This window comes from Amblyomma maculatum, chromosome 3, assembly GCF_055883805.1.
Source record: "Amblyomma maculatum isolate TAMU_Amacu chromosome 3, ASM5588380v1, whole genome shotgun sequence".
In the NCBI taxonomy this organism is placed as follows: Eukaryota; Metazoa; Arthropoda; class Arachnida; order Ixodida; family Ixodidae; genus Amblyomma; species Amblyomma maculatum.
In genome coordinates, this window is record NC_139346.1 from 70,106,282 (window position 1) to 70,131,586 (window position 25,305).

Genomic DNA, 25,305 nt, shown 5'->3' on the forward strand with positions numbered 1-25,305 from the left:
CCGTCCGGACTTCTTCCTCCGTGATCGGCTCGTCCATTTTCGGATTTGGGTTTCCTTTGTAATCTCCTGCGTATGGATATGGATCCACTAGGTCTACTCCGTAGCATTTGTCGTGGACGGCCTTGATCACATCTTCCTTCGTGCCTGGGAATGTGTGTAGCAACCGCTCCAGCGACTTCTGCCCCTCTCGCTTGGTTTTAGTGGGGTCCATGATGGCTTTTAGAATTCGCCACGTCTTGGAAGTGCTGAGCGTCCCCTGCAGAGAGTCGCAGAATTTGCCCCAGTTGGCTCTCGTCAGTTGTTCAGCGTACTCCGCCGCCTTCTTTGTGATCTCCACAATTTTCATCCTAAGCTTTCGATTGTGCCTCTGTTTCTTCCATCTTCTTAACAGTCCCCTCCTCGCTTCCCACAGGTGGAGTAGATGGGCGTCTATTTCTGGTGTCTCATTTGTGCGTGTCAGTTCTTGGGTAAATCTCTGCTTGTTTTTCCGCAGCGCCCAGCACCAGCTATCAAGATCCTCAATCTCGCCTTGGTCCTCCTCCTGCGCTTCTCTGAGCTTGTGCCAGTTGGTAATCAGTTTCAGGCGATGCAAATCGAGATGACCAAACTGATTAGGAAGCAAACAACAGCCACCACAGTAAGAGAAAGGGCTGAGAAGCCGTATCACAGGCCCGGACTGACAAGCTTGCAATCTGAGACCGATCATGACTAGACACCAGAAGGAGAAGCAAGACCGCCTAGAGATTTGGCAGTGGAATTGTAGAAGCATCCGACGCAAGAAAGGGATGTTGTCACAGCTGCTGGCCTCACAAGCGGAACCACCGGCTGTGATAGCCCTACAGGAGGTTGGCAGTTCCCCTTCAATTAGGAGGAAATCAGCTAATTATATTAGGCGACTTTAATGCAAAAGACCTGGCCTGGGGATACACGCGACAGGACAAGAGAGGCCGCATTATTAGAGAGCTAATAGACAGACATGAATTAACACTGGCAACGGACCCGGGAGTGCCCACGAAAACGGGCAACAGTGTGAGCAAGGACACTACCCCAGACCTTACGATGGTCAAGAACTGTGGCGATGTTGAGTGGATAAACACGCTTAACGATCTCGGCAGTGATCACTATATAGTGAGCAGGACCATCCACACCTACAAGATCAGGCGACGGGTTGGCGCAGCCAGGATCACCAACTGGCACAAGTTCAGAGAAGCGCAGGAGGAGGGCACGAGGAGCAACTCCTTCTGTACAAGCACTCACGCTTCTCTCTTTCTTTTCTCCTATCTCCGGAAGGCGCAATAAAGCAGTCTCTACCAAGCAACCGAATTGAGAGGTTCCTCGCTTACGGGTCTTCCGACGCCCCAAACATAACACTGGCGACGAGAAGAGTGGCGACGAGAACAGACGCAGTTGAGAGTCAGGCCATGGCTACATGAGCATTAAACTGTCTCCAAATCAACTCGCAGAACTGAGCCGGGAGGATCCATTGCTGTCCTGCGTAATGAGAGCTGTGTCAAGCGGAGATCTGCACAGATTGTCTGGGCAGGAATTTTCTGATTTCGCAAGGCTGTGACCTGAGCTCTCGCTACAGCAGGGTTGCTTTATTCGCGATACCAGACTGGTCGTTCCGGCGGAAGCGAGAAACTATAATCTGGACTTGGCACATGCAGGGCACAGGGACGTAGTAGCCATGAAAGCGTGGGCTCGAGGATACTTTTGGTGGCCCGGTGTCGACAACGACATAGAGCGGCTAGTAAAAAATTGTGCAACTTGCTGCCAGCATCAAAGAACGCTGCCTAAAGCTCCACCTCCTGATTGGAAGCTCGTGACTGCTAAATGGCACACGGTGCACGCCGACCTCGCTGGCCCCGTGGAGGGAAGGATGCTACTAATTGTTGCAGACGCGAACAGCAAGTGTCTCGAAGTGCGCTACATGCGCAACATAGTCACCGAAACTGATCGAGGAACTGCGCAACCTGTTCGTGACCTTCGGCATTCCTGAAAGGCTAGTAACGGATAATGGCCCGTCTTTCCTTTCCACGGAAATAGAAGATTTCCTAAAGAAGAACGTTGTAGCGCAATTCACAAGCGCTCCCTATCATCCGGCCACGAATGGGCAAGCAGAGAGATTTGTGTACGAGACAAAACAAGCATTAGCCAAGGATCAGTCTGGAACATTCGCGTGCAGGCTGGCTCGCTTTCTGCTCAAGCAGCAGACAACTGTTTCAGAAAAAACGGGCAGAACACTAGCTTCACTCATGTTGGGACGGGAGCTCTCGAAGGCACTCACACGTATCCAGACCCGACCTGCTGAAAAGACCTCGGACGAGAGCGTTACGAGGCGAGTGGCAGTAGGGAAGTCGGTCTTCTTCCGCAACTTCACAGGAAGCCCTACTTGGGTAGAAGACACCATACTCAAAACACTAGAGCATCGATCTTGGCTGATCAAGACAAAGACCGGAGCGGTTCGTCGGCACCTTGATCGCATAAAGCCAAGTGCTGAAGCCTACTCGACGGAAGATCCGCCACTGAACGATCAGACCAACGGTCCAGCAGCAGGTGACCATAAGTCCACACGGCGGCTCCTTACGTGATCGTGATACCAGCGGAAACTTCACCTGCGGACAATTTGCCTACAGCGCCCCACTTCGAACATCGGGAAGCTGAGACCCGGCAAAGGACAGCGCAACACAACACTGCTACGACCGACAAAACGAGTCCAGGCATGAACAAGCTCCGTCAAGGCCTCAACGTCAGCGTCGTCCACCCAACCGTTACGGCTACGGTGACCCGATCTGAGGAAGGGGTGTTGTGTACACGCAGTGCATCCTCAGAACTGGGCCGTCCTCGGACCATGCGCGTGACCACGGTACGAGGAGCAACGCCTTCTGTACAAGCGCTCGCGCTTCTCTCTTTCCTTCTTTTCTCCTATCTCAGGAAGGCGCATTAAAACAATAAACCCAGCAACCGAATCGAGAGGTTCTTTGTTTACGGGGCTTTGATCCGAAGCCCTGCCCCGCCATGGTGGCGCAGTGGTAAGACGCCCGACTACTGTGCCGGAGTTCCCGGGTTCGAACCCGACCTCGGCGGCTTCGTTTCGATGAAGGCGAAACGAAGTGGCGTCCGTGTGCTGTGCGATGTCAGCGCACGTTAAAGATCCCCAGGTGGTCGAAATTACTCCGTAGCCCTCCACTACGGCTCCCCTTTCTCTCTTTCCACTTTCACTCTCACCTTCCCCCCTTCCCTTACGGCGCGGTTCATGTGTCCACAGAGCAAGTGTGACAGATACTGCGCCTTTCCCTTCATGTGAACCAACCAACCAACGCCCCAAACATAGCACATGCCTTAGAGGTTCGGCGAAAAAAGTTGCCCCGCCGGGGTGGTGCAGTGGTAAGACGCCCGACTACTGTGCCGGAGTTCCCGGGATCGAATCCCGGCCTCGGCGGCTGCGTTTCGATGGAGGCGAAACGAAGTGGCGTCCGTGTGCTGTGCGATGTCAGCGCACGTTAAAGATCCCCAGGTGGTCGAAATTACTATGTAGCCCTCCACTACAGCCCCCTTTCTCTCTATCCACCTTCACTCCCACCTTCATCCCTTCCCTTTCGGCGCGGTTCAGGTGTCCACAGAGCAAGTGTGACAGATACTGCGCCTTTCCCTTCCTATGAACCAACCAAGCCTCCACGAAACGTGCTTGATAATTAACTGCCGCCATCGCTTTTTGCGTCAAATGTGCTGTCATGAAAAAAGCAGTGAAGGCGTTTCCTGAGCGATGTTGAACAATATGAACTAAACAGTGTAAACAAATTTATGCGGTTTTCGATAACCCCCGAAGCACAGGCTGGCGAAATGATGACGCGGGCACTACAGCAGCTTGGCTCACAGAATCGAGGCTTTAGGTGCAGCAGGGAGTTCCTGGCAGCGCACTGCTGTCTATATTTTTTAGCCGTGCGTTTCGAGTTTGTCACCTTTTGTCTAGAAGACGAAAGCCTCATATGGCTCATTATCTCCAAATCACGATGTGCTAAAACGTTCTGACAAAGTGGTGCCAATTTTTTCCTGGCTTCGTGACGTCATTACCAGTGGTTATGATGACCTATCGATTCAATGATATGAAATTACGGGATATAAATATTCCAATTCACGTACCATTTCTCAGCAAGTTTTTTTTTTTTTTAAGAAAAAGAAAATGGTGCAATCAAACTTCATAAAGATAGGGGACACGCTTTTTGAAGCATAGGGAATAATTTGGACTGGGCAGAATTATCTATAAGATGCTTTATTTTTCGCGAAGTCTGATTAATACTGACGTAGCTCACGTGAATATTCAGTCTACTGAGATAGATTTTTGATCTTTGGGACCGATGGCGCAACGAGATCCCTGCAGCACGGGGCGCCAACGGATTTCGTGCTTGTCGGTTATCTTAAGCCTTATTGTTCGCGCTAAAGGCGCTTGAAATCTGTTTTTTTTTTTTTGTGTGTGTGTTTATTTATAGCTTTTATATTCACCTCAGCTTATTTTGGAACGCTGAGGGGATGTTTTTAAGGGGGAATAATGCCGTGAACAATTCAAAGCTAATTCCTTATTTCCAACAGCCATCAGCACACGGCCTTAATACGTGTATTGCAGTGCACGGCGAAGATCATGTTCCTGCTCGTTATTGCGTGAAGCGGCTATGTCACTTTTTTTCTAACGCGAGATGCGCCTCTGTTTTTCCCGAGGGATCGCAGTGAAGCTCGACTGTTTCCGCATAGTTTCCGAAGTTTCTAGCTGCCTTTGTAATTTATCCTTATCGTTCGGCGCCTACTTTAAATTCAGCACTGTCGAATTCTACATAGATGACCGGCGAAAACGCTTGCTCCTATAGTCGCTGCCGACTGCCTTAGATTTTTTTTTTCTTTGCGGGGGGAAATCAGCCCAATAAAACGTTCATTTGAGCCAGCTCCACGTTCCTCCTTTGCTGCCTTCGGCATTGTCGCGACAATGTTATAACATTATAAGACTGGGTGCTTCGGTCTGCCATACGGCCAACAATAAAGTATTCATTGTGCAGCATATAATTGCTTGTGGTAGGGAACTTCGAGTATACTGCCTGCGGCACTAAGGATTTCGCCTCCCGTCATTTATACAACACAACCGAGAATTATTTTATTTTCATTGTAGGCGCTGAATACTGCGTGATACCCAGCACGGAAACTAAGGAACACAAGCTCTTCCGTTTTTTTTACTATATATGGGTATAATTATTACCTCATCATTAATAATGCGCGTATCTTTCTTATTCTCGAATCTTCAATTTTATACTTTACGCACAAATTCTAATGGGCCTAGGCTCTATGGTAGCTACAAGTGATACGGGTGCATTTTCTGTTTAATATTTAATTTGGTTTTCAGTGTCAGTTATGTTCCTCTGTATGGAAATTGTTTTTCATTGTTTTTGCAGTTTTCACTTTCAGAAATTAGCGCTCCTTGTGCTGCATTGCATGCATCCTAATCTTGTACTGAATTTGTAATTGGCGTCAGATATTTTTCAATCTTCATATATGATGCTTTTAGTAAGTTGGTAACAGAAGATCATTGATTCCAAACCTGAGTAACTGCATATTAAACTGAGAAGTAGCAATTATCGGCATCCAGTATCCACTGCTAAGGTGATGTGTTGATGATATGCATTTTCAAAATTAATTGAAATTGTATTTTTAAGCCTGTTTACACGTAGTCAGTTCCTTGATAATAGATGAATGGGCTCCAAAGAAATTATATAGCGGAAAACAGAGAAATGTTCCGATAGGCATAGCGGTTAAAGAGTAGCAGCAAGTTGAAACAATTATGTATTGTGGCTCCAAGATAATAACAACTGCACTCTCACCTCAATCGCGAATATAAATGCTGGCCTGCCAGAATACGAGTGAAACGCGCTAGATATATTGCACCACCAGCATTACCTATGAGATGGACTTATGCTGCGGGAATTGTCATTGGCAGGCTGAGAATCTCAATGATAATCGAAAAAAGCAGCTAACCAATAAGCTTAGCAACAAGCAATGCACCCTGTACAGAATACTGCACAGTTCTTATCATCCGTAAACAACAGTGCTGAATAGAAAAAACCTTAATTATTCTAGCAAGGAAGCCTCTTGCCGTACATCAGCGACATTTGACATGAATAGTCGCACCTAAACTCAGGCATACGTTTACAAACGCTCTACTACGTCTCCATTTGCAGGAGAATTGAACAGCAATGCGTTATCGTTTGTTATCCACAACGAATGGTAATATATAAGCACTAAACAATGTTTATTAAACACCTTTGTCGCTTGGCATGAATAATACACTAGATATACGGATGAAATTATCAAATAACTTCTTTCGTCGTTTATTTTTCTTCGCAAATGTTTCTCTTCACTGTGTAAACGTAATTGAGTTCAGTAACCCCTGTCTGTCCGGTGGTGGGCTGTTTTCCTGGTCTTTTCCTGTAGAAGTGGGATTCTACCAGCTGGGTTTCCTGTTAATGTTTTGCAGCCCGTGCGCTAGTTCGGTGACTTCAGGTTGGTGACGTTTATTCGGTTTCAATTTACGTGTTTTTTTTTTCGGTATCCGAAATGAACGTGTGCGCACTTGTAGTGCAATTATTATGCCATGCCACATATGGCGCTGATGATAAATAATCAGCAGAACAAAAAACCGCACTATCAAAACATTGCTCTCCATGCTGTGATCTCATATGCGATCGCTTCCGAGTTCAGCATCACGTGTGCCTTTTTGACAAAGACGCTTACTGTATATTGTGTCCTTCATCGCAGAAAAGCCAATAGTCGAGAGAGCGGCGGCGGCGGCATGGAATCGAATGGACAAGCTCGGTCAAGGAACACTGATCTCCATTCGCCGAGCCGTATGAAAACGGAGGATAAGGAAGGTAGGCAATGTTTACTTTACCGCATTTGATAAAACAGCGACCACTGGATAGCTAAGTATAATGATGAGTAATAAAGGTACATGAAACAGTTGGCACTGCATGTGCAGTGCACGGAACACAAACCATGGAAGCTTTAAACGCAATACATATATGTGCTGTCGGCACTTTAACATATACTAAATAACATTTCTCCTTCCTAACTCTAATGGTAGTGATGAAACATTCCTTGGTTCCCATCATCATCAGTTCAACTATGTCCACTGCAGGACAGAGGCCTTTTCCATTTTCCTCCAATTAACCCGGTCCTGAGCCAGCAGCATACACCTTACCGCTGCGAATCGCTCAACCTCATCCAGCCACCTAATTTTATGCTCTCACTGCTACGCGCTCTTTCCCTTGGAATCCAATCGGTTGCTCTTAGAAGCAATGGGTTGTCCTCTCTTCGCGCTATATGCCCTGCCTATGCCCATTTCTTCTTAATTTCAACTAGTTTCAGTAAATTGGGTTATTTCACTTACCCACTCTTCACGTTTCCTACCTCTTAACGTTACACGCACGAGTTCTTAATTTTCGTGCCATAGTTTTCTGCATTGTCTTCAACTTAAGTAAAACCCTTTTTGTCAACCTCCCCGTTTCAGCCCTATAAGTGAGTGCAGGTAAGATTCAACTGGTATATACTTTCCACTTTAGCCACACCGGTAAGGGGCTAGTCATAATGTTTGAGTTCTTTCCAAATGCTTTTTGTCCCAATCTTATTCTTCTAGTTCAATCTATTTCGTGGTCTGAATCTTACCTCACTACCTGCCCCTAAGTCGACATACTTGCCTAATACTTCGAGCACTGAGCTATCAATATTAACCTGCTGTTCTTTCCCACGCTGTTAAACGTTACCTTATTTTCTGGCATAATAATTATTAGGCCTACCTTTCTGCTTCTCCTTTCTAGATTATTATTCATAAGTTACAATTGTCTGCTTAGTTACTTAACAAGGCAATGTCGTCAGCGAATCACATATTACCAATATATTCTTTATCGACCCTCATGCCTAACTCCTCTCGTTTTATGTATTTTAATACAGCCTCCAAGGAAACTGTAAAGAGTACTGGGGAGATCGTGTCTTGTTGCCTAACACCTTTCCTAATTGGAATTCTATCAATGTGTTTATAAAGAACTATGACTGCTGTGCAGTCACTCTAGATATCTTCCAGTTTTTTCACATATGGCTCACCTACATCCTGATCTCGCAATGCCTTTACGACTACTGAGGATTCGACCGAGTCAAATGCTTTCTTGTAGTCACTTATTGCCATGCACTGGGGCTGGTTATTATCCGAGCACTTTCCTATTACCTGGTTGATAGTGTGGATATGATCGAGGGGGGAATATCCTTGCCAGAGTGCTGCTTGATACTTCGGTCGATTAAATTCTAAGGTTGTCCTGATCTTATTAGTCAATACCTTAGTAAATACATTGTACGTAGTGCATATTAAGCGGCATGATCTATATTTCTTCAAGTCATTATCTTTGCCTTCCTTGTGAAAGAAAATAATTTTAGTGATGGCCAGACTGTGTAGCACGATATCCCCTCCACACTCCATCAAATCTGCAGTTACCTGGCCTTCCTAGCTGTTTTCCCCTTTTCACAGCTTCTAAGGCTATCTTGACTTCGTCTTCATTACTGGCGGAATGTCTGATGCTCTTCACTACAGCCAATTTCACTTTTTCTTGACTACTTTGGTTACGGTAGAGTTTCGTATAAAACTCCTTGGCTACCTTGATTAACTCATCCATGTTAATAATGACATTATCCGCCTTGTCCCTCGTGTATGCATCTGATTTTTTTTTCATATGCCTAGTTCTTGTTTTTACCAGTTTTAGGCAACGACCATTCTTTAGAGCATGCTCAATTTTCTCCATGTGATGCTTCGCGTTCTTAGACAGTTTATTGGTATCACATCTAACAATTCCACAACTCACTTCTGCTGCCCACCCTCTGGCCTAATGTCGGCTTCCACTGTTAGCGCTGAATACCCATTCTGCAGCGACAGCCTTAATTATTTCACTTTCTCCTTACCACTAATTTGTTAATCGACTTCTTCCACACTAGTCTGTGCCGTTGGTTTTTCAAATCCAGACTAATTTGATGCCTTACTATCCTGTGGTCAGTGCATCAAGTCTTTCCGCTTACTTCTACATCCTGTACTGTTCGAGGGTTTGAACAGAGCATAAAGTGAATTTCATTCCTTGTCTCCTCTTTAGGGCTCTTCCATGCCCTGTACCGGTTCTTCCGCTTGCATAAGAAGGTACTCATGATTCTCAAGTTATTTAGTTGAGCAACCTAAACTAAAACCTTCCCCCTGCTATTCTCTAACTTAATGTCGAAGTTCCCACTGCCTGGTCTCCAGCTTGCTTTCTGCCTACCTTGGCAATGAAGCTGCCCTTAAGAATAGGAAGACTATGTTTTTCCCCCATTGCCAATTCTACATCTTTGTAGAAGCTTTCGACGGCCTCGTCATCATGACTAGATGTAGGTGTATAAGTGTGTACAACCTTGTGTTTATACCGCTTATTTAGCTTGATTACGATACCGGATACGCTCTCATTAATGCTATAGAATTCTTCTATATTACCAGCTATATAATAATTGATAAGGAAACCTACTCCTAGTTCTCGCCTCTCTGGTAAACATCGATAACACATTGCATGCCCGTACTTCCGTAGATTATCTGCCTCATTCAGCCTCCTACGTCAATAAACCTTTAATATTCCGTTCCATACCCCTGGTTTTTAAACAGCACTACAAAACTGGCCTCACTAGCTAGGGTTCTAACATTAATCATTCCCAGCGTCAGGTTTCAAAGCCGGCCTCTCAGGAGCCAGAAAGTTTTAGCAGCCCCCGCGGCGTCACAGGTGCGACCGCGGCCGTGGTCAGTTGCTCCGCAGCCGCCGGTGATTGATGACAGAAGTTTTTTAACATTATTTATGGGAGGTTCTGGTCAATTACTGCATCAGGGTGGCCAACACCTCTTCTGGTAAGGGAGTGCGTTGCTAGAGGTGTTCACTGGCATCAGGTCACGCCCCAAACCTGTTTGTGCAATTCGATCGACACGCAGTTTTTTTTAACGCGCGATGAAGCATTCGTGCTTTTGCCGCCTTTACAGCAGGTTAACAGTCTTAATTGCTCTTTGTGAGTCCTTTTGCTTTATTTTCTATTAGGCTGTGATATTATTTTCTCCATAATGCAATATATAGACGAACGAACACGTTAGAAGGCGTCAACAAATGCTGGCAATGATCACTTTCACCTATTTCGTCTGCGGGCTACTGCATATATAAGTACACATTATAGACTGCCGGTTATTTTCTACAAACTATATATAAATATATGCACACGTCAGCTTTTCTCTTAAAATAATGGAACAAAAACATTTTCTTTCAAAGCGGTCTTTCATGAGTCCAAACTGAGGGAACCGGCGGCAGGAAATGTGACGCTGTTGGTTGTAAACTATCATCATTTTGTACCAAGATACTTTGTTGGGCGAGTTGGTGCTTATTCATTATTGATATAAACAGCGCGAACACGAAAACAAGGGACAAGAAACACGAAAGCCACAGTACATGCGCTGACTCACAACTAAGCCTAAGCCGTTTACTCCAAGCCGTTTACTCCGTGTTTGTTTTCTGGGCCTTGGAGTAAACGGCTTAGGCTTAGTTGTGAGTCAGCGCATGTACTGTGGCTTTCGTGTTTCTTGTCCCTTGTTTTCGTGTTCGCGCTGTTTATATCAATAATGCATCATTTTGTAGACTCATAATCAATAAAACGTTTCAGCTCAGCGCTGCGTTTTGTAACATGGATGCTTTGTAACATTTTTGTGACCATTTCTGGTATGCGTGTTCATGCGAAATGTCGCCCTATGCCAAATGTTCCTCGTTTACAGCTTTCTATCAGTTTCAATGTGTTGTTAAGAAAACGTTTTCACGGGATGAGCTACATCTCTAGCGAAGTTTTAACGCTAAGACTTCAGAGACTTCACTTTTAAAAAAACTCCACTGTCGATGTTGCCGGCGTTGGAGTTCCCAGTGACAAAACACTCGCATGTTTATAACAGGGACATACCAGTGCACTGAGTGGTCATCGGATTGTATAGTGCCGAGAGACTACGTGACTTGGCAAAGTTGTCAGGCACTAACAACTTGAGTTTCGATTTCGAACTTTCGCTTTTAGTGACAGTTCCTTGGTGTACATCTAATCCCTCAGGAAATAACAAGCTCTCCTGGTTTTTGTTGGTTGGCTCACAATTATCTGCCTACTTCGGGAAGGGTCGAACGGCTTTCGTAATGTTTAAAAACAAACATGAAGATGCTTTCATTCCAACACATTGAATGTTTACATTATTTACACATATATCATTTTCAGTTCACTAAACTTCATTATATATTTTCTTTATTTAAGCAGAATTGGTGTCACATATGTAGTTGAGCAGGTTGGTGTAAACGCTATGAAATATGAACTCACACAAGTTTACACTCTAATGTTTACAGCGACTTTTAAAAAGCACCAGTCTAGTTAAAGTCACTAGATTTACCACAAGCATATATTTTCAGAATTTTAAAATGCGTCGCAAATCACAAGAAATGCACAGGGCGGAGCCCAAAAAACGTTTGCTATGCTTTCGTATAGTAAAGAAGCGGATTTAGTAAAATCCTGTTGACTGCTTATTGAATTTCCATACGAATCTTGCCAGTGTCATTCTGTAATCGATGCTGCTGTTTACAAATAGCTTTCGCTATTTATTGGGGCACCGTTTCATTACACGCAGGAGACTGACACGGTTTCGAAAGCCCGTTACTTTAACCGCGCTACCGTTTAACGCATAAACGAAAAGGCTACCCCGCTTCGCGCAATACGAACGCTCAACTTAGTCACATAGTGAGACAGTAATGTTGGTAGTCAGAACTTAAACAGACAACTCAGTTCTACTGCAACGAACTTCTTGTCCTGAAGAGCCTAGATGAGGTTGTACAATATCTCCGGAGCAAACGAGAGTTATCATATTTCAAAACTTTCAGCTTTTGAGTACTGGTATCTGCAAAAAAGAAGCAATCAACGTGAAGAGGGCATTTTTATTACGCGCATTTTCAAGGCCCACAGGCTCATCTCCATGCTGGCTCGGACAGAACTATTTGGGACGGTGAGCTACCATGGTACCAAGCACTGGTGTTGTGGCTCCTACAGCTGGGTACCATACCAACACACGTCGCCATCATGCCCGATGGGAACAGACGTTTTGCAACACGAACGGGCACAGACCTTTACCGCACTTACGTGATGGGAACGCGACTATATGCGCAGGTGATGGTATTTCTTACAAATACTTGACTTTTTTTCCTTATTACCGCGATGCAAATTTTCTTCTCAATAAATCTGCTTCGAAGGTCTGAGGCAAGAAAGTAAGGCGTGCATTATTATTAGCAGAAACGCATCTAAAAATTTGTCGACAAACAATAAAGTGTGTAATGTAGCGGCTGGTATCAGCTAAACGAAATTTTAGTGGGTGTTACAGGTTTTGCGCCAGAGTCAATTTCCCACGTTTTGAATAAGTTGTGAATACCAACTTACTGAGCAGTAGCTGTGTTACGAAAGCTGCGAACAGAGAGACCACTGAGCTTCAGACTAGAATATCTGCTTTGAGTCGTTAGTACAGATATCATAAGGGCGAATTCAGAATGTTTTCCTTTCTTTTTGGCTCGTTTGGAATGAGAATACGAGAGAGAATGGAAGCTTTTCAAGCAATATGTGTCAACTTTTATTTCTCTCGCTGGCCACATTGTCAACTGTTCAACCCTCCTATCCTTGCTTCTTGATTTCTAAGGTATGCAGGTGGTGTCTCAACATTGGCGTGGAGTGCGTGACGGCATTCCTCTTGGCAGTGCGTCACATGCAGCGAAGTACATTCGAGAAAACTGCCCTTCTCACAGGGGTCGTGGACACATGGATGGAGAGTATGCGTAACCTGTGAGGCTTGTCATGTGAACCTCGATAGAACAGCACACACGCGGAGAATTTAGAACACTGGTGACACCGCGGGCACAAATGAAATAGTAACTTACGGAAAGCTGAAGCTTGGAGCTGTGTATTCAATTTTGGCACTAACGTCAAAAACAATGTGGGATATATACTTAGAGAGAACATCACCAAATTTGTAGGAGAAACTAAAAATATTTATGGTCAGGTGGTTGAGTTTTCTGACAACAAACACACGTACACCGCACAATGTTTCCTGATCTACCCCTGCTGTTTTTAAATGAATTTACTTAGCAAGCTATAAACATTCGGAATCGTGTCCTTTATTGTAAGCCAGTAAAAAAGGTGCCACTTATTGGACACGGATAAGGCAATTTTATATGCAGTTCGTTTTATGGAAGTAATTAAACATTTTTGGCAGTCATGAATAAACAAATTGGGAGCCGTGTTGTGCCTGACAACAAGGAACAGGAAACAAAATTTTAATTCTGGTACAGAGCCCTATTAGCGACCTATAGAGAGGTGTGCAAGAATAGAGAGGTTTAGCTTACCTCCGTGACCAGCTACAGGGCGTGGGAGGGGCGCACACGCTGATTGGTCCCGACGAGGCAGGCCGACATCCAGTATGTGGCGCCATCTATCGGCCTCAAGGGATCTGGGCATGGGCAGTGGAATGCGCGGTGGCGGATCACGGTAGCAGATCGCGGATCACGGTAAGCTAAACCTCTCTATTTATGTAGATTACGTAGTCCGGTGTGAATGAGGATGAGGCTCTTCAGTATAATGAAGGAAGCTTGCGTTTTTGTATTCGCAATATTAATTAGTTGTGTTTGGCTGTGTCGCGATTACTCTATTTGTATTGTCGTTGTTTCTGGGAAATCTTTGATCTCACTTTCTTTTTATTCGAGACATATAGAATCTAGTGTAAGACAAATTCCTTTTTTTTTCGCAGCGTACTAGTGCTTTCCACTTTTCCATTTTCAATGCAATGAAAATTTTCAGGACAGATTTTTGCTAAACAGTGTAGTAAACTTCCTTTAACAAAGGTGAAAAAACAAGGGCAGAAAACATATATAAAGTAGCCATGCATAAAAGAGCCCTGGACATTTTTGGAGATCGAGCGAGAGTTACGAGAAAAGAATAAACGAAGAAATTATTGCATGTCTATGTCATCTATGTGAGGTACATAAGCTACCCTAGTAGAAAAACTCTATGAGTAACAATAACCTCATAAGATTTCTCGTACTAAACTCATACTAAACTCGTACAAACCTCATATAATCTCACATAAACATCATTCAACCTATGAGAAATATATGAGCTTCTATGAGACTTGTATGAGTTTAGTATGAGTTTAGTATGAGAAATCTGTATGAGGTTATTGTGACTCACGATGTTTTCGCTAGGGTATATGAATGATAATATGGTGCAATCAAAGCCATATAAAGTGAGCTGAAAGGGCAGATGCCATAAAGCATATTAGTGAATTGCATGGTTTCCTTCGACCCCGCCGGGGTGGCGCAGTGGTTACGACGCTCGACTACTGTTCCCAAGGACGCGGGATCGAATCCCGGCCTCGGCGGCAGCTTTTCGGTGGAGGCGAAAAGCAAGGCGTCCGTGTGCTGTGCGATGTCAGTGCACGTTAAAGAACCCCAGGTGGTCGAAATTTCCGGAGTCCTCCACTACGGCGTCTCTCATAGCCTGAGTTGCTTTGGGACGTTAAACCCCACAAACCAACCAACCAGCATGGTTTCCTTCTTACAACGCGTTACCGAATTTAATGTCCTAGCTTTTTGACGTATGTAGGGCACACTTGTAACGAAAAATTAAAAAACAGAAGTAACAGATATGCTGATGCTGGCAATAAAGCAAGCTAACGGCCATGTGACTTCGTAGAGTCATCAAAACGTTAGGTAAGGACACAACGGCTTTAATTGCAGCCCGCTTAATCAAGCGACAAGGTAAATACATCGAATTTTCCGAACTGTATAGTGCTTTCTATTACGCCCTTTATAGCCTCAAATTTCCGAAAATAGCTTCACTGCGTTCAGCCAAGATGCGTGTTGTAATCCGGAATTTCAGCGTAAAAAAAGTATGCGACAGGAAGGCTGCGTGCTGCGGAGAAGTAATAGAGAACCTTGTGTAATAATGCTGTTTTCATCAAAAAGGCCTCTTGGCTGCTGTTCCGTTTTGATAGTGAGCGGGTTACTCTAAGGTCAGCCAATTGCTATAGTGAGTCGCAGTATATAACTTCTAACCGTCCTACGTAGGGCACGGTTCAGTGGATGCGAAGGGCAAAACACGCTCATGTGCCGTCGATGCCAACGAGCGGTAAAAATACGAAGGCTTTAAATTATTACGAGGCCCTGTAATGCGCCTTATCTGACGGGTACATCGATACGGGGTGTTTAACCCTCACAAACTCTAATATATAAATCTCCGCTTAGCCATTATAGTGTGCATTCTCTAGCGCACCTTTAATACACAACGATTTTGTCGACATCCGACCACGCACAAGACTGCACGTAGCCCCGATGTTTCTTCCCGGAAATTCTGCGTCAGTTTGGAAAATGTTATTGATCCGAACGTAAAGTCTACCTGCTTGGCCCAATGTATGACGACCTTTTTCTATAGCCGACGCTTCGATTTATTCCCAATTTTGGCGGCACGCCTAATTTCGCATTCTGGTTGCGTTATAGGCATTGCCATGTCCCATAATTCAACACCTTCTGTGGTGCATTTGCGAAGCTTCCAGTTAAGCGCCGTCTCACTCATATAAATTAAAATATGGTAACAACTGGTGATATAGCAACAGAATGCAATTATGTTTGTCGGTAGGATTATTAAATGTATCAATATGTGATTCCTCGTTCAAATCGGAGCAGTTCGAAACTCCTAAATGGCAGTTACTTTTTTTCTGTAATGTAAGCATATATGCAACCCTAGCGCTAAGTGTTTAGTATAGCGATCGAATGCATAGGTGTATCCTCCCAGACGATATAGATTTGTAATAAGGTAGCAATTAATAATTCCTTATTTATTATCTATTCTATTCCTTCTATACGTTAGCTTAGTTTTATTCTTTTTAGACATTATGCTATATTTGGAACTTAACAAATATCATACGAGCTGGTTCGCGATATAATCCACAGAACGAAATCATGCAGAAAAAAGCGCCACATTGGTCACTAACTGCAGTCTCGGAGATTCGTATTCGGTAACGTTTAATTAAAAACTTATTTTGAGCCAGATGGTCTGTTTAACGTCTTCGTGGCGAAATCTAAGTTGGAGTTAGCGCACCGTTCAGAGCTCACAATTTCGCTCCTGCAGTGGCAATGGCGAGGAGCTGCGCATCTCGCATGAGCCTGCGCTCTGAGCCAGAAAGGAACTCTAATTGACCATTGGTGCATGGAGTTGCGCTTGTTGCTGCGATGTATCATTACTAGGATATCACTGATGAGAGGATTTGCGGACGAACTATTTAAGAAACCTTTGGGTACAAAAGTAAATACACTCTGGCTAATCCTTTAAAATCATTTAAAGAAATATAGACAGAGATAAGCAACTGGTATAAAACAAAAACTGTTCTATTAAATCAAAGCATTTTTACCCAATGAAGAGACAAGGGCTGAGTGTGAATTCGAGTCATATCTTGTGGCAATACAGATAAAGTAAGAACATGTAAGTTCTACGGCTGCGCAATTCAAGGGAGGACTTGCTGTTCTAGTGGAGGACGCTCGTAAACAACTATTGGGTGACGAAGGGTCTTACAAAGCCTTCGCAATTTAGAGCTGCATGAGTAACATATGCTGTATGCGTGTTTATGTGAAATGTATATTTATTGTGTTTCACGCTCCTCCGTGTTTGGAAATGCACAAAAAAAAAAACAAGCCAACGATCCTGTTTACCAATGTCTGTACTGCACTGAATTGCAGGGAACGCGTCAGGAGCCTGGGTTTAGAGATACGAACTGCTGGTTCGCTGGATATACTTCCCGAGGAGTTTAGCCTCAAACTGGCGGCCTTGGAAGTGGCCACAAGGGATAGAATGACGTGAGTAGCGTTACTTCATTCCCTGCGCGCATTCCTGAATTATCACTGAAAAAGACTGTTCTATACAAGCAGCGGCGTTACAACCCCGTTGTATGATTACAAGTACTCACGAAGAGTCCGAGAAAACCAAATATACAACATGTTTGCCTGGGGACTAGACGATCTGTGCTCAGCGAACCATATCAGGAATTTGAGTTTTAGGCAAGCATTTCCTTCTTGCACACCATAAACCTGAACCATCACTAGATGTGTTTGATCGTTATATAAAAGATTGTTTGCCAAGCGATTCGTGCAAAAAAGAAATGACTGACTACGCTTGACGGTATAAGGGTATCAATAGTGTTGAGAGATTTGAGCGAAAGATACTTGAAGCCCCATTTAAACTCGACTCACTTCTTGGCACAAGCTTTATCAACATCTTTGGCTAGAGCATTAGCTGTACCTTAAAAATTTATATTTTTACCTTTCGCAGGATGCCTATTTCATGGTAATTTTTTAGCTGTGTTGATAACTTGGTTATGCACTTTGCAGCTCTTGCATAAAATATAGAGCTCAAAATTGCGTTTGAAAAATTCATCAAAGACTCGTTATTGCGCGCCTAAACCAGTGAACTATCCCTTTAATAACTTTATAAAATAGATGGAACAATGATATTTAACCGTGATAGCATTGACGATCTGAATGTAATACTTGAGAGTTACATTACCATCAGAGTTCACATAAATAGAATAATACTAGATGTAATCGCATATCATTGCGTTGTCTTTCAGCTAGAGCACACATAAGACAAAAAAATGATTAGGTCATCATGTCGCCTTTTTGGCAATCGCAACAACACCTTTTAAAAGCGACAACGCCCTCCGCCACGTTTTTCTTAAAATTTGATATTGATGTTGTCGACGTTATGAGCATTCACGGGCATGCCACTGGCAGATATAGCAGGCAGCTCACATGGCTGAGTTGTTTGACTTTAACGGACCAAATGACATAGTCTAATTCATGGTAGCTGCCAACTCAGTATTCCCAAGTCAGCTGGTAGAGTGATGAGTTTCCCCGAGTTGTGTTAATCGAGAGTCAGACAAGCTTCCCTTGATAATCTGAGGTAATTTCATGCGGCTTGATTGAGCACTGCGTCCTGTATATGACAGTGGTTCTTGACATAATATCGTAACCTAAGCCTGTATGTTCAAGAATATCTATTAGATAACAAAGTCTATAAAAAAGGGAACTACGAGGGCTCGGATAGCTATGTGAAAGGGTTCAACTAATGATGTTCAAGCGAAGACTCTATTACCGTAGTGGTATCCACATTTAAAACTCAGCTTTATTTTAGCGTCAATGTTTATTGTCGCTTTGTAGAGGAGCCTAACGGCTCGGCTGCTCTGAATACTGCAGTGCTTTAAGTGGTGAGGACGAGCGCTCTCCTAGACCTATATTTGTAGTTTAGGATGATGCAGCTGTTCTCTAATATACTATTAAGAAGCAAACAGAGTTTCCTTTATATTCAAGGCAAATGCAGACATTTGTTAACAAAAGCCACAAACTAGCGCTTCGTTCACGTTCGTCATATCTTTAATGAATTGTCATACAAATGCTGTAATATTCTACTTGGCGCAACGGAAACACACCGAACCCTTGTGCTCGCTGGTTTTGTGTTACTCGGAAGCGGTTTTTTTTTTACTTGTGTTCAACCTGTTGTCGTTTCGTGAATCTATTTTTTCATTCCTTTCATCGGTGAAATTTATACGGCGGTGATGATACTGCCAAGATTAAGAAAGTACTTAGAAACTGGAGCCACTGGCCAGAAACGTCATTGTAAGGAAGACTATCTTATAATAAAAGTCATCAGCCTTATTTTTGTCATGTGTGCTGGAGAATGCGCATAATACAAGAAGTGAAATAACAAAGTAGACGCTTCATTTGGCCTAACACCCTAAACAGCTCAGGCTAGAGCGACGCCGTAATAAAGATGAACGCAAATTTCGAACACCGCGGGTTTTAAACATAAAACAACATCGCACCGCACACTAACACCTTTTTTTTTCACCATCATCGAAAAGCGACCGCCGCGGCCGGTATTTGATCCTGCATCTTTGTGCACAAAAGAAGAGTCCCCTAACTACTGCACAACAGCAGCGATAGGAGAGGAGAATGAGGTGCGGCCAGTCTAGAAGCTGCTTGTGCTTGTCAGCATCGTGGTAAGGCTAAGGTTTCTAGACCTTGTTTTATTAAATCTGCTATGTCTGCAAATGATCCAAGTGAGTTAGGCCTACTTATATTAATGTGTAATAGTGGAAAATGTTTAAATTGATCTAACGCCTGTGGAATTATGTGTCCTATAAATGTGCAAAACCGTATATGCGCATAGATAAGGCGTATATTTCATAGAGTTATACATTGCTATGACAGTAAAATGTTGCGAAGCTACATTTCTAAAACTATATGCTGAACTTGTTGGACGTAACTTTCTGTACTTTTTTGCATGAAGGAAGCAGAAAATATTAACTATAACCGTCGATGGAACGAAGACCCAGTTACTGCGACTGGCACTCAACTTCGCAAAAGCGTTGAAAGTCGACCGATTGCATCCCGAGTGAGTTTTTCAAGCGTGCACTCATCTGGCTTCGATTATCTCCTCATGTGGTTAGAGCTTCTAGTGTTGCAGTGTTGCGAGTATAAAACGCAGGCAAAGTATATTTTTGATTCTTTTATTAGACGTCCTCCGTGGCGCATGAAAATACATCTGAGCTCTTCATATTTCCCTAACTGGCTCTGTATAGTCACATATGAATGTAAGCATTGCGGAAGATATCGCAAAATGTTTTCAACCCACATATGCAAAGGAGTAGATAAACACACAGTGGCAACAGAAAAAAGAGTGCTAAACCGATATCTAGCAGTATGCCCGACGCTCGCGGTTGGTCCCATTTTAGAGGTGACGACGAAATTTTTGCATACATTGTGAAATATACACACAACAGCCTGCAAAAGTGTAGGAGTTGCAAGCCACTGCCATCACACAGAAAACTCTACTGCAAACTCACGTCATTCCACTGCCTGTGAGCATAAATGAGGGCACCGTAGCTGGCCATTATACTCGGCTTCGGGGGCACGACGTACTTGTGTTAACATGAACGGGTCCTAATTCCCTCTCTGTCCCATGAGTATGACTCATGCTACGCGTATCACTCTAACATGTACGGGTACACGATGTGCTGCTTTTGGTTTACTTTTTTTATGCAAGCGCGCTAATATACTCCCTTTTCTATTTGCGCCTATCAATAAATAAATGCGTTTCTCCGCCCAAGGCTCGAACTGCTAGTTGCCTTGTTTCAACTCACATGTAGTTAAAGGTCCTGCAAGTAGGAACAGCGTCCATGCGTTCAATTATCTGGCGCCATAAATGGAGCTTTTTCTCAAAAGGAAAGGGGCAAATGGCATATAGTAAAAGTACCCTACTGTAAATTGTGCGTTTTAACTGTTCAATTCTCTGTCTGCGTCGCAAACAGGGACATCACGACACAGTTCATAGATGATTGTTTATGCTTGGTGGAGTGCCCTGCTGCCAACATGCTGGTGCGGTTAGCGGGCCCCCGGTTCAGCGATTTCTTGGTCCCTCAATGTAGCTATGCCTACCTCCACATGCTGCCCAAATCGTGGGAAGATATCCACTTCTGGGATTGGACCACGGCGATTCTTCTTTACCAGCTACAGTGGCCTGCTATCGTGGTAAATTAGTGACTGCCTTGTAGCACCTCTTCTTTCTACTCTACCTTCATCTGCACTGTGCGTCCAAGCACAACATTGGTGTATACAACGTATTGAATTGAGGCCTAACATACGCGCGCACCACAATTCTATCAGTAGACGCGCATGTAGAAAGCGGATAGCGAGGTACGGTATTGCACGAGCGCATATTGCACGAGTGTTCGGTAGGTGGGGGGAGAGGGGGGCATTTAAAGCAATACAAAGATACCTATTTTTCCAGCACACAGTACCCTAATATTTGATTGAGCCTCTCTGGCGCTAGAGATGTATTTCGTCTCGAATGTCAGAGCAGTTTTTCATTAAACAGTTACATGCGAATTATTATTCCAAAACAATTGTTTCAGTTAAGGCTAGTTGGTTATCCCCATGGTCACTTGTGTTTTGCACCTACTTTCTGTATCGTTTTTTATTGTGTGTTAAAGTTTTCAAGAGCGCAATAATTTTGAATATGTCAATAATCCATGTATGATGCATTAATTGCTCCTATTAAAACAGCAGCAGATGCAAAGAATGTGTTCGCGCTAGGGCCGACTGCAAGGCAAGAAGAGGCCATCAGACGCACGTGAACGTTATTTTGTCACCGTTTTCGGGCTCAGCATTGCATGGAAAGCACTATCACATTAAAAGAGAAACCACCCGCCACGCTTTTGCTGTCATTTCGTCTAGAGCATGAATGAATACTATGTCTGTGAACTCTCGTGTTGCTTTCTGTTTTATAATTTCTGTAATATTCATGGTTGTCATATAATGTTTGTGCGCTGCTTTCACAACTCGTCGATCAGAGGGCCCAATTGCCTTCCGGAATGCTTGCGTGTGACATGGGCAGTCAAATCAGCAATGTAATTAGCAGCTTGTTACTGGGCCACCATGCTTCAGGATACTTGCTCCTCATGCTGATTGCTCTGATTGCTGAAGAAGATCTAAATTGCAAACTACTTCAAGATTGCGTTGTCGGCGACCTAAAGATGCCAGTCCAAAACAAAAATTTGTTATCCAGGCATCAAAACAGAAATATCCGGGCACCGAACTAGACTATTTAACAAGATGGGTTTTCCGCCCTGCGGAAAGAACGAAATGTTCCTGAGAAAGCGTCGTTGCGACCCTCCAGAAGTTAGGCCTGTTTGGAAACTCGATATTAGGCCTCCCCAGAATTTGATCTGATGAATTTAGTGGTGACCCCAATTAATAGGTTGGTTGCTTGCAAATATGGCGCTAACGACCCCTCAAATTTGGCCTCTTTCGAATTTCAATCAAACTGGTGACCAATCTGATTTGAGTATGGTCAGTTTAGTGGTGACCTTCAAATTTACTCCCAAACATTTGCTGCCTGAACCTCAGAAATCCGTTTTTATTCGAATACGACCGTCATTCGAGCCTAAAATAGTTTTTGTATGACCAACACTTACTTGGTCGCTTCGACGTTAGGGTGTGCTATCCTAAAACCCACGAGCTTTGACGAAATTATTTCCCAACCTTAACCACCTATGGCTAATCTAGTGTTGGCTTTAAAATTTAGGTTGGTCGCCCGAAATTTCGGTTAGCGTCCGCGTTCTATTCGCGTGGAAAGAATCGAGCCTGAAAAAGGTTAGTTTTCGAAGTGCTTTGCGGAAAGCAATTACTCAAGAAGTTAATTACACAACCGAAGACTGCCAGCTTGTGGTATCTTATTTGACCTATATAGGTTGCAGAATATTAAGAAATATTTAGAACCAAATCCCCGTTTCCGGCGACTCAATATAAAGAACGAGATTGTTGAACAGTAAGCACTAAGAACGTGCAGTTTACAATGTTTTAAATTTACACTAACACATTTTTTTCTCCATATAAAATCAGGTTGTAAAGGAGCGGCACCATGAAGTACTCAAATCCAAATCCGGCCCGCAGAGTGTTGTTGGACTCCTTCGTCAACGCAAGTTTATGACTCACGTTGTGTCATCTCAGACAGATTGCGCTGCTCAGAGGGCTCAAGATTACGCTAGATTATATCAGGGTAAACCAACGGTCTCATCAGTGAATGGTTTCTCGCAAGCTATGCCGAGAATAAATCATTAACATACTAAATGAGTGTTCTCACAAATATTTTACAAGAGGCATGCACATGATATAAAAGAGGTCCTAACTGCGTTGCTGACATTGTGCCGTATTAGGTTGTGGCCTGCAAGTTATCTGTGTACACTTCATTGCCGGGTGCATGTTCATTGCCCCGTCTAAGCACTAACTGATTTCCACCTTTGTGTGTATATAACGACTAAATAAACCAGTACATTCATAGTTCTCCTGACAACCTGGGTTTTTGTTCTTGTCGACCCTTCCACGGATGACGCATAGTGTCAGAAAGGAGAATTTTCTGAAAACTCCGGTGCTGACCGAACGTGAGGACTGTGGTTATGAAGCTTGTCGGAACTAGAACCTATTTCGTCAAAAGTTCCAGATTTTTTCTTCAAGCTTCAGGATGTGACGATAAGCCACGATTAGAAGCATTAAAAATGGTCCTGCTGCTAAACGTGGCGGGTGAGGAGGCCTTGGATCTTTGTCACAAATTCGGGTTCACCGGCGAAGAAATTAAGAAGGATTGCTCTACCGTTACTTTCAAGTTTGAATACTGTGAGAAGCAACAAAATTTTGTTTACGAAATATGTCTTTCGATCGTGTTTCCGGGCTGAGGCAGAACCTTTAAAGTATTTCTTCAGTGTATTAAGCAAACAAGCGCAGTTCTGCAACTTCGTGGCGATGGCTGACAGCATGGTGTGCGACCAAGTTGGGTTTGATACCAACTCGTCAAACCGAGAAATGAGGCTCCGGGACAAATATCTGACGTTATAAGTGATGTCACATTACGCAAGGTGGCAAAAATATAGGGCGTCAAAGCAAAATATGGCACAAACAAAACGAAGCATTCTACGTAAACGCTATCACGGCCAGGAATAGCGCTCCGACAAGGTCCAGCTGATACGACCCCGAGGGGGACTTTATACGTGTCCAAACATTAATTATATCACAGAATGGCTAGTATCGTCTGGACGAAACCTTGCGTAGCTGCAGAAGTGCGCCAAATAGTGCATGATTGCAAACTAAAATGATCAGGAGATGGTTTAGCGAAAAAGCTACGAACGTCTACAGTATGTCTTAAAATGTTCTTCGCAGATGTTTTAGCCAACTTATAGTGTAACGTTAGCAAAGCTACAGCAAGGCTTCATGCCTTCTACAGTTAGGTAACAGCTATAACTAGACTTCTACTAGAGCAGTTTGGAATAGCTGAGACGTTTATTAGACATCGCTTAGTTCTTTTCGCGGGCCCGGCCAGGGTGGGGCAGTGGTTGCGGGTCTCATTACTGTTCCCAAAAACGCGGGATCGAATCCTAGCCTCGACGGCCGTTTTTCGATGGAGGCGAAAAGCAAGGCGCCCGTGTGCTGTGCGATGTCAGTGCACGTTAAAACCCCAAGTGGTCGAAATTTCCGGAGTCCTCCACTATGGCGTCTCTCATAGCCTGACTCGCTTTGAGACGTTAAACCCCACAAACCAAACCAAACCAGTTCTCTTCGCGTTCCACAGATCACGGAGTAAACCTAATCGCGAAAAACCTTTCTTCATAAAATTAGGACTTTTACGTTCTAGTACCGAAGTGAAAATTCTCCTATTTGAGGCGACCCTCTTTTCACAGATATAAAAAGGACGATTAAAACTCAATTTTACACCAAACGCCCCAGTGGTGTAACATTGACCCCTCTCAATTTCCAGCTGGTCGACCGACAGGAATCAGCAAACATGAGGAGAGCTTACGCTCGTAAAAGAAGAACATAAGAACACAGTGACATTCTGAGTAGAACGAGAATATGGGCACACAGTGTCGAAAGCCACGGAACGGGTGTTGGAATGGAGCTCACACCACTTTCGTATCTTTTTGCCAATGACTGGCCTTCGTGTGGCAAGCTCGGTCATCACTAATGTGGTTTATGCAATTAAAACTTCTTTTAAAAAATCGCCCCGTTTAACGAATATGCCCCAGTTCGCTCTCAGACGCTCATAGTATTCATGCATTGTTTAACTCAAAATGACCAAACTAAATACACAATTTTTCCTAATTTAAAGTTTTTTGCTAACAAATGAATGAAAAAGTGCTGGTTTGTAAACTGTTCGGTCAAGAATGCTTTATTGATTGCGCGCCAACGGTAACATCTTCAAGCACCTTCGTTCAGCTTTTACCAGAACCAGATAAATAATTTTGAATCGAATTCACCATATTGTTACGGGAATGTACTTAATGTAACGGCACTGCGATGGGCTGAACTCGACGCTAAAATGGAGGATGTTCTCAGCAGACAGGTAGGTCCAAACGAAGAAGGCCGCTGGAGCAGTCGATAAGGGCAGAGTGGGCCGTTAAAAAGTCAAGGCCGAGGATTACATTGTGAGGGCACTGGTTCAGGTGAACAAAACAGGAATGTGATGACCGGAAAAGGTGACTCGGGCAGTGCACAGCCCAGTGATGGCAGCAGTAATGCCATAGGCAACACGAACGGTGGGCGAAGCGGCAGGGGTCTGTACTTTCTT

At 43.8% G+C, this 25,305-nt stretch overlaps 1 protein-coding gene across 1 annotated transcript; it reads left to right on the forward strand.

Moving 5' to 3' along the window:
* The first annotated feature begins 2,255 nt into the window (after nucleotides 1-2,255).
* On the forward strand, nucleotides 2,256-22,866 carry LOC146194945 (dehydrodolichyl diphosphate synthase complex subunit Dhdds-like). Its single transcript, XM_084596679.1, has 7 exons — nucleotides 2,256-2,556; nucleotides 9,171-9,231; nucleotides 12,793-12,927; nucleotides 16,872-16,988; nucleotides 19,477-19,581; nucleotides 20,498-20,717; nucleotides 22,590-22,866. The coding sequence occupies exons 1-7, from the start codon at nucleotides 2,256-2,258 to the stop codon at nucleotides 22,806-22,808; spliced, it is 1,158 nt and encodes a 385-aa protein (XP_084452805.1). The 3' UTR covers nucleotides 22,809-22,866.
* The last annotated feature ends 2,439 nt before the right edge of the window (nucleotides 22,867-25,305 follow it).

Bases quoted from the DNA above. Each gene is read 5' to 3' on its own strand.
- LOC146194945 (XM_084596679.1), top strand. From the start codon at position 2,256: ATGTTGGGACGGGAGCTCTCGAAGGCACTCACACGTATCCAGACCCGA. The intron at 12,928-16,871 runs GTGAGGCTTGTC...ACTGAATTGCAG, and splicing joins ATGGAGAGTATGCGTAACCT to GGAACGCGTCAGGAGCCTGG. The intron at 19,582-20,497 runs GTGAGTTTTTCA...CGTCGCAAACAG, and splicing joins GTCGACCGATTGCATCCCGA to GGACATCACGACACAGTTCA.